At 52.0% G+C, this 9840-nt stretch overlaps 1 protein-coding gene across 1 annotated transcript in view; it reads right to left on the reverse strand.

Moving 5' to 3' along the window:
• Positions 1 to 426: 426 nt before the first annotated feature.
• The window catches only part of ccdc47 (coiled-coil domain containing 47), an 80079-nt gene continuing 70665 nt past the window's right edge, over positions 427 to 9840 (reverse strand). Inside the window, 3 exon segments of the mRNA XM_072486934.1 lie at positions 427 to 5364; positions 6593 to 6658; positions 6660 to 6761. Of these exon segments, the coding sequence (XP_072343035.1) occupies positions 5284 to 5364; positions 6593 to 6658; positions 6660 to 6761 (249 nt within the window). The 3' untranslated portion in view covers positions 427 to 5283.

Genomic DNA, 9840 nt, shown 5'->3' on the forward strand with positions numbered 1-9840 from the left:
TATTGGTTCCAGTTGGAAGTTACTCTCTGACAGATGCTGTGAGAAATGCCACACTGGTGCAGAGAGAATACTTGAAGTTAGGGTTGAGGGACATTGTTGGAATTATAAATAGAAAAGGTTTAACACTCAAATGGGTCAGGAAGCATTTGTGGAGAGGGAGGGTTAACACGTCTGTGCTTTATTGTTGGATAAAGATGCTAGATGTAGAAAATATAAAGTGTATAATTATCCATTATAAATAATCCCTTACCTTGATCAGAACAAAATATCCTCCCCCCAAAAAATCATGTTTTTTTTAAACCTGTGTGGTTTGTCCTTTTCTTGGGAATTATAATTGGAAATAAGGTACAGAAAAGAATTTCCCACAAAATGTGATGGAAATTAGTTTAGCTCAGGCCCCCAAACAGACCAATCTACAATATGGAATGCTTTTATTGCAATATAAAAGTTTTGTTTTTATTAAGTCCATGCTTACCACACACATACCATGATTGATTCAATAACTTTCCATTTACTTAAATAAACTCAAGAACAAAAATATTTCAGCAAACACCATCCCTTCAATCCACCTCATGTTACACTGCAGTATTGACAAAGTACAATGGGACCAGAACACTGGGAGAAGCAAGTATGTGCAAGATGGCAATGGAAAGATCTCGGAATTCCCACCTAAAAACACAAGGCTGTACAATGCGAGCGAATATTGGAAGCACAGGCCCAGTATCCCAGAGCACAAATCCCAAGAGAAGACTTCTCATTTCTGCATACGAATAAAGTTTTTCTCCAAATTAACAGAATAAGCAGATGGTACAGATGGTCACAGGCTTTGCATTTCCCCCAACCCCTTTGGTTGTTAGAAGGGGCAGAGTACATCATCTATTGACACTGCATCTTTGGCCATTTTCTTCTCTTCTCTCTTGAAGGTGCCAACTCCCCCTTTACCACCAAACCCCAATGATGCAAACAGGTAATTATTCTTCACATGTGAATCTAAATTGAAATTCAGACGTTAATGTGCACCACTGCAGGCCCTACTCCTGCTCTCAGCAGGGCCTAATGGACAGTGCTCAGCAGCAGGTAGCTTGGCTGATGATTCTTCCTCTTGCCCCCATCACTAGCCCATGAGTCAAACAAATTATTTCCCTCCTACTGCCACTCAGGGCAAGACTAGCCATCTCAGCTGAAACTAGGAGTCTAACCTGGTGCCTTTTGGTAAATGTGATTTTGCTTCACTCATTAAATAATCATTAGCTAACCACACTGTCTCACGCACACAGCTTATCTTTCTCAACCTTCAGAAGTGATTCTTTAAGATTAAGCTGACTCTTTGCCTTAGTGTAGCATCTGATGGCAGCATTTAAGCTGAATCACTCCATATTATAGGGTTTGGTCTCTTGTAGGAATCGGTTACAATTGCTCTTCCTGGTTGACTGTATAAAATATCTGGGCTCCCTGCAGATGCCAGAAATACAAAATTCAGTCCCCCGGCAGCTGAGTTAATCAGGAAGCACATTTTCACCGAAAAGGTAGTGGAAATCAGGAACACCCACCCCCAAAAGGCTATGAATTCTAAGTCAAGACAAAGAGAGACAGATGTGTGCTTGTTAAGAAATATGGAACTAAAGGCAGGGAAAATGAAGTAGAGGTGCAGATCAACCAGAATCTAATCAAAGGGCAGAACAGGTTCGAGGGTCTGAATGACCTCCTCTTGTTACTATGTTCCTAGAATGCAAAGTGCTGTTGAGTGGGATAGATCTGGGCACCATTTGCAGGTCCCCAACTTTCACCTCACCCGCACCTCAGTTTGCATTCACAGCCTTTCTGGCTGTAGTGTATAAACTGGGCTGTCATTCAGTGATTTTCCCTCTGGCAAAACAATGTTAAGCAAACAATATTAGAAGGCAAGGTCATCCCTGCTTCCACACAATAAGTCAAGGAATTGTGTCAAAATACAAGTATTAATAGGCAGTATGGCGGCACAGTGGTTAGCACTGCTGCCTCACGGCACCGAGGACCCGGGTTCGATCCTGGTCCCAGGTCACTGTCCATGTGGAGTTTGCACATTCTCTCCGTGTCTGAGTGTGTCTCACCCCCACAACCCCAAAGATGTGCAAGCTAGGTAGATTGGCCATACTAATTTGCCCCTTAATTGGAAAAAAAGAATTGGATACTCTAAATTTATTTTTAAAAAATTAATATTAATATAGTATTAATATAGGCTCAGCAAGCCAAAGGAGTCTCCTAGGTTCGGTGTTCATTAAATAGTTTAACATGAAAACATCTCATTTAACTAAATGCCAGAATTAAAATTCTCCATTAAAAAAGAACAATGCATTGTTGTGGAAGTTGAACGGCAGATTCCAGTCCTGGGATGAAGACACCATCTGCCTTGTCAATCACAGAAAGAATACATTCATTTTCCATACCCGTCAGACTGGGGGGCAAATATTTGATAAGACATCTTGCCTCAGATTGACTGATAACATGTTAGTGGCAGGAGTTGTGAAGCAGGTTGACTGGCGTGTGTTCAGAGAAGCAGCACATCATACAGAATCTCACCCTAAACCTGAAGATAAGCCTTCCAATTTCACACCAACAATCCCAGTAACTGGGTGGCACGGTGGTGCAGTGGTTAGCACTGCTGCCTCTGGCACCGAGGACCTGGGTTCGATCCCAGCACTGGGTCACTGTCCGTGTGGAGTTTGCACATTCTCCCAGTGTCTGCGTGGGTTTCACCCCCACAACCCAAAGATGTGCGGATTAGGTGGATTGGCCACACTAAATTGTCCCTTAATTGGAAAAAAAGTAATTGGGTGCTATAAATTTACAAAAAAAAAAATAACAATCCCAGTAACTATTGATAGGCAATAGCCAAGTCATGCAGCAAATCCTTCGAGATCTTGAAGCTGGCTGCTGGTATCCGAGCGTCCCAAATAAACATGTACAGTATTTAAGATACCAACAGATACCAAGTCAGCAAATGCATACAGTCCTCGTAAGGGACTCGACACTCTCTTCAGGTAGCACTCCATTCCCTCTTTCCCCCATACCAGATGGCAAGTCCATGTGAAAGTCAGTCAGGAGTTGACTCTAGATTCAGAGTGAATCCAACAGCATTCAGGGAAGATGCTCTTCTTTCATCGATAAAATTGGTGTCACTCTTACTCGACAGGGTTTTCTCAATGGGGAAGCGTGATACCAGAAAATGCACCAAAATACTCCTAGAATAGAACTATAGTGCAGAAGGAGACCATTCGGCCAATCGAGTCTGCACTGACCCTCTGAATGAGCATTCCCCGCAACCCCACCTAACCTGGACATCGGTCGATACTAAGGGGCAATTTAGCATGGCCAATCCACCTAACCTGCACATCTTTGGACTGTGGGAGGAAACCGGAGCACCCGGAGGAAACCCACACAGACATGAGAAGAACGTGCAAACTCCATGCAGACAGTGACCAAGGCCAGAATTGAATCCGGGTCCCTGGTGCTGCGAGGCAGCAGTGCTAACCACTGTGCCACCAGGTTTCCCAATCTCAGCATCGTTAATTACTATCAATGACCATTGTTGGCCCTCTCAGCAGAACCAATCCCAGGCAGAAAGGTCAGAAAACAGTATAGAGCAGTGCCTACACACCAGCCATCACAGAGATTCTCTACCACAGAGGGTGGATGAAGTAAGAGGTTACCAGTGCCCCGTGCTCCTGAACTGCAACCATGGTATGAGTCCTCTCATAATAACTAGCCAATTCTATCGCCATGATCACTGGTCTTTTTTAAGTGATGACGTGGAAATGCCGGCGTTGGGCTGGAGTGAGCACAGTAAGAGGTCTTACAACACCAGGTTAAAGTCCAACAGGTTTGTTTCCAATCACTAGCTTTCGGAGCACAGCTCCTTCCTCAGGTGGGAAGGAGGAAGGAGCAGTGCTCCGAAAGCTAGTGATTCAAAACAAACCTGTTGGACTTTAACCTGGTGTTGTAAGACTTCTTACATTTTTAAGTGAGAGTTGTACAAAGATTTGGAATGGGGGGTTTGCCCCCAGAAACAACTTGGATTGCTCAGGTGCTTTGGAGACAATTCCAACAATGAATGTGTAGCAAAACACCCAGCCAAATACAGAAAAATGTTTCCACCTTTAACTGGAGACAGGCCTGGTGTAAATGATCTGACAGTAGCAACACCCCCACCTACAGGCCAGGACTGTACTTTTCAACCTCCTCCAATTCGATCTTTCGTCCTCCAGCTTTAATGCTGCCGCTATCCAAAGGTCTGGCTGTGAGGATGATGCCCACTCTCTGATTTAAAGGGAATCTTACTTGGCTGCTCAAATGTGCTAACCTAATCTTACTTTTGCCTAATGTCCAAATCTGCAATTCCAGTAAAATATTGAGGAGGAAGAGGTAAAGGCAAGGTGTGATGAAGAAGTGGTCAGGTGCAGCAAATGTGGCCCAAACCTTTTTCCCTCAGGTGCAGGGCACTGGGAACAAACAGAGATTTCCTAATGCGGCCCTGCCCAAGGCCAGCATGGAAGAGTGCCGAATCTACAGGAGACCTGCCTTGAGACTTGTCGAGCATTGCTTTCAGTCACTGAGGACTAGCTCCCACAACAGAATTTCTTTCCTGCTGGAATCGACCCCTCCCCCGCCTCAGTTGTCAATGTAACCCCAGCAAAAGACTGAACCAGGCCAACCCAAAGATCGTATGCTACCTCTGGCTGTTTGGTTGTGCAACAAGTGCAGCCTATCCAACTTACCAATGATGCCCGTCAGGCAGGAAGATTAATCTTCTAATTCTGTAAATACAAATTGATAAACCTGTGATAAATCTAACACACATCTGCATTGAGGACCATCTGAAATCAGTGATAATGTTACCACCCAAAGTACGACAGTAAGTTCCTGCTGGATTCTACTGCTTGGTGTGGTGTACATCCGCCCAATTCACCAGCTGAACTCCACGTTTTAATTCTCAAGAGTTCAAATCCAGTCCTGTTAGATGCTGGCGCTTGGAGTGGGGCTGGACAAGATGAGACCCGGCCACGGTGCAGTTCACTGTAGAGTTTCATGCAGAATCGAGGGCAAGTATTAAGGTAAAAGGAAGGGAAACGCATTTCGTCAGACTTTTTTTAAAACGGCAGGTGTCGAACTCGTTGTATAAATTGCTTATCGATTATTCGGGTGCCCTGAGATTTTTTCCTCTCCGTTAAAACCAAACATTTCAATTTGATGTGGGTCTTCTACGATGCAGCAGCCTCCTCTCCTCCTCCAGGTTATTCACTGCTCCTACATTGCTTTCACTTTGATTTGCTTCATTTTCATCTGACGCTTCTCCAGCTTCTTCTGCTCACGGCGGAGAGCAGCTTCCTGCAACGAAGAACAGATGATTAAACCCGATAAAAGGGAGATAGAAAGGGAAAATCCATAACAAATTCCTGGTCTAGTCTCGGCTGAGGAGAGGTACCAACTGTGAAAGACCAATCACCTCTGAGGCAGAGGTTCATGGGTTCAAGTTCCAATCCAGATACTTCAACATAGAATCCGTGCAGTAGTGAGGGAGTGCTGCACTCTCAGGAATCCCTACAGTGCAGAAGGAGGCCCATCAAGTCTGCACCGACCCTCTGAAAGAGCACCCCAACCAGGCCCACTCCTTCGCCCCATCCCTGCAACACCACCCAACTCCCATATCTTTGCACACAAAGGAGTAGTTTTAGCCGGGTCAATCCACCTGATCTGCCAATCCACCTAACCTGCACACATGGGAGGAAACCGAGCATAGAATCATAGAATTTACAGTACAGGAGGCCATTTGGCCCATCGCGTTTGCACCGGTCCTTGGAAAGAGCACCCTACCTAAGCCCACACCTCCACCCTATCCCCATAACCCCACTAAGGGATTGGTCATCGAAAGGATTAGCAACAAGGTCAGCTTCATATCCAAAGGAAGATATGCACACGAAGATTGCTTCCATGCCCCTCAATAGAGTGTCTAGCAGGATTGGTGCCCAAACCCAAATAGCTGGTGAGCAATACAGTCAGCTGTTCATATTCATCCCTTTGCCCATCTTGACATCTGGCAGCTACAGCGAGTGACAATTTTCTCATTAATGGGATGAGACTGTTACCTGAGCCACACACAATCCAGGTTGATGCTTCATTACTGTACTGAGGGCTGCACTTTGTCCCTCGGATGAGGCATTAAACTATGGTCCCATCTGTCTGTTTAAGTGGATGTAAAAGATCCCATGGAACCAATGCAGGCAAGGACAGGGGTTTCTCGGCATTGTAGCCAATATTCCTCAACGACAGCACCAAAATGGTGTTTTGGGACCTTTGTTAGTTGCGAAGCATTTTGGAACAGTGTTGAGATGCGGTGCAGGTCACGGCTAATTCTGCCTTAAGATCCATCAAATTGACTGACGTCAGGGCAGCACGGTGGCGTAGTGGTAGTACTGCAATCTCGCGGCGCCGAGGTCCCAGGTTCGATCCTGGCTCTAGGTCACTGTCCGTGTGGAGTTTGCACATTCTCCCCGTGTTTGCGTGGGTTTCGCCCCCACCCCCATACCCTGCATTTTGAAGCCTGGTATTTTTATACCTCGAGCCGGCGCTGCTTCTCTGGGTCCTCCTCATTCATAATCCTTTCTTTCTCTGCTCGCTTTTTTCTCCTCCCTGCGTGTCTGCGCAGCTTCTTGACGCTGCGCATGCGTCATCTTTAGAAAGTTCTCCTCCACACGAGCACGATTTTTATCTGCTTTCATCTTACCCTGGAGTAGGCGTAGGGGGGAGTAGGGATGGGGGGTAGAGGGGAGTAGGGGTAAGGGGGGAGTAGGGGAGTAGGGGGGGGAGTAGGGGTAAGGGGGGGCGTAGGGGTAAGGGGGGCGTAGGGGTAAGGGGGGAGTAGGGGTAAGGGGGGAGTAGGGGTAAGGGGGGAGTAGGGGTAAGGGGGGAGTAGGGGTAAGGGGGGAGTAGGGGTAAGGGGGGAGTAGGGGTAAGGGGGGAGTAGGGGTAAGGGGGGGAGTAGGGGTAAGGGGGGAGTAGGGGTAAGGGGGGAGTAGGGGTAAGGGGGGAGTAGGGGTAAGGGGGGAGTAGGGGTAAGGGGGGAGTAGGGGTAAGGGGGGAGTAGGGGTAAGGGGGGAGTAGGGGTAAGGGGGGAGTAGGGGTAAGGGGGGAGTAGGGGTAAGGGGGGAGTAGGGGTAAGGGGGGAGTAGGGGTTGGGGGGAGTAGGGGTTGGGGGGGAGTAGGGGGTTGGGGGGGAGTAGGGGTTGGGGGGAGTAGGGGTTGGGGGGAGTAGGGGTTGGGGGGAGTAGGGGTTGGGGGGAGTAGGGGTTGGGGGGGAGTAGGGGTTGGGGGGGAGTAGGGGTTGGGGGGAGTAGGGGTTGGGGGGAGTAGGGGTTGGGGGGAGTAGGGGTTGGGGGGAGTAGGGGTTGGGGGGAGTAGGGGTTGGGGGAGTAGGGGTTGGGGGGAGTAGGGGTTGGGGGGAGTAGGGGTTGGGGGGAGTAGGGGTTGGGGGGAGTAGGGGTTGGGGGGAGTAGGGGTTGGGGGGAGTAGGGGTTGGGGGGAGTAGGGGTTGGGGGGAGTAGGGGTTGGGGGGAGTAGGGGTTGGGGGGAGTAGGGGTTGGGGGGAGTAGGGGTTGGGGGGAGTAGGGGTTGGGGGGAGTAGGGGTTGGGGGGAGTAGGGGTTGGGGGGAGTAGGGGTTGGGGGGAGTAGGGTTGGGGGGAGTAGGGGTTGGGGGGGAGTAGGGGTTGGGGGGGAGTAGGGGTTGGGGGGGGGAGTAGGGGTTGGGGGGGGGGGGAGTAGGGGTTGGGGGGGGGGGAGTAGGGGTTGGGGGGGGGGGGAGTAGGGGTTGGGGGGGGGAGTAGGGGTTGGGGGGGGGGGGGGAGTAGGGGTTGGGGAGGGAGTAGGGGTGTTGGGGGGAGTAGGGGTTGGGGGGGAGTAGGGGTTGGGGGGGAGTAGGGGTTGGGGGGGGAGTAGGGGTTGGGGGGGGAGTAGGGGTTGGGGGGGGGGGTGGGGAGTAGGGGTTGGGGGGAGTAGGGGTTGGGGGGAGTAGGGGTTGGGGGGGGTAGGGGTTGGGGGGTGTAGGGGTTGGGGGGAGTAGGGGTTGGGGGGGTAGGGGTTGGGGGGAGTAGGGGTTGGGGGGAGTAGGGGTTGGGGGGGAGTAGGGGGTTGGGGGGTGGGGTGGGGGGGAGTAGGGGTTGGGGGGAGTAGGGGTGGGGGGAGTAGGGGTTGGGGGGAGTGGGGTTGGGGGGAGTAGGGGGTTGGGGGGAGTAGGGGTTGGGGGGAGTAGGGGTTGGGGGGTGGTGGGGGTGTTGGGGGGAGTAGGGGTTGGGGGGGAGTAGGGGTTGGGGGGAGTAGGGGTTGGGGGGGAGTAGGGGTTGGGGGAGTAGGGGTTGGGGGGAGTAGGGGTTGGGGGGGAGTGGGGGTGTGGGGGAGTAGGGGGTTGGGGGAGTAGGGGTTGGGGGGGAGTAGGGGGTTGGGGGGAGTAGGGGGTTGGGGGGAGTAGGGGTTGGGGGGAGTAGGGGTTGGGGGGAGTAGGGGTTGGGGGGAGTAGGGGTTGGGGGGAGTAGGGGTTGGGGGGAGTAGGGGTTGGGGGGAGTAGGGGTTGGGGGGAGTAGGGGTTGGGGGGGAGTAGGGGGTGGGGGGAGTAGGGGTTGGGGGGTGTAGGGGGGTTGGGGGGAGTAGGGGTTGGGGGGAGTAGGGGTTGGGGGGAGTAGGGGTTGGGGGGAGTAGGGGTTGGGGGGAGTAGGGGTTGGGGGGAGTAGGGGTTGGGGGGAGTAGGGGTTGGGGGGAGTAGGGGTTGGGGGGAGTAGGGGGTTGGGGGGGAGTAGGGGGTTGGGGGGGAGTAGGGGTTGGGGGAGTGGGGTTGGGGGAGTAGGGGTTGGGGGGGGGGAGTAGGGGTTGGGGGGGGGGAGTAGGGGGGTTGGGGGGGAGTAGGGGTTGGGGGGGAGTAGGGTTGGGGGGGGAGTAGGGGTTGGGGGGGGGAGTAGGGGTTGGGGGGGGGAGTAGGGGTTGGGGGGGAGTAGGGGTTGGGGGGGAGTAGGGGTTGGGGGGGAGTAGGGGTTGGGGGGGAGTAGGGGTTGGGGGGGAGTAGGGGTTGGGGGGGAGTAGGGGTTGGGGGGAGTAGGGGTTGGGGGGGAGTAGGGGTTGGGGGGGGAGTAGGGGTTGGGGGGGAGTAGGGGTTGGGGGGAGTAGGGGTTGGGGGGGGAGTAGGGGTTGGGGGGGAGTAGGGGTTGGGGGGGAGTAGGGGTTGGGGGGGAGTAGGGGTTGGGGGGAGTAGGGGTTGGGGGGGAGTAGGGGTTGGGGGGGAGTAGGAGTTGGGGGGGAGTAGGAGTTGGGGGGAGTAGGGGTAGGGGGGAGTAGGGGTCAGGGGTTATGGCAAAATAAAAGAGTCAGCACAATTACTCGTACAGCCACTTGCGCGGAGCACTGAGGAATGGGGGAACGGAAAGCAGAAGAGAGAAAGATGATAGAAAGGAAAGTGTACGGGGCTGGCCAGGGAAAGAGCGCGAGGGCTCCTTTCGCATCAGTTAGAGCTAGAGTAAAGTGACAGCAAACTTGGAAACTGCTAGATGGTCCTCTACACTCTGCAGTAAACATTGCCACTGCAAGGTAGGTGGAGTCGAGTGGGTACGGGGAGGTAAGAGAAGATTGGATGCAATTGAAAGTGGAGTGAAGAGATAAGTGAGGGAATCTAGTATGGGCATCTCCAGTCTAACAAAATGCTAGCTGGCTGTTCAAGCAATCAGTCCTCACTGGGGGCAGCTCCCAATGAGAAACTCCAATATGCAGTCATGAAACAAATCACATGCAACATGCTCTCACCTCTCTATTCAGACGATATTTCT

Source organism: Scyliorhinus torazame, chromosome 21, assembly GCF_047496885.1.
Source record: "Scyliorhinus torazame isolate Kashiwa2021f chromosome 21, sScyTor2.1, whole genome shotgun sequence".
Taxonomy (NCBI): domain Eukaryota; kingdom Metazoa; phylum Chordata; class Chondrichthyes; order Carcharhiniformes; family Scyliorhinidae; genus Scyliorhinus; species Scyliorhinus torazame.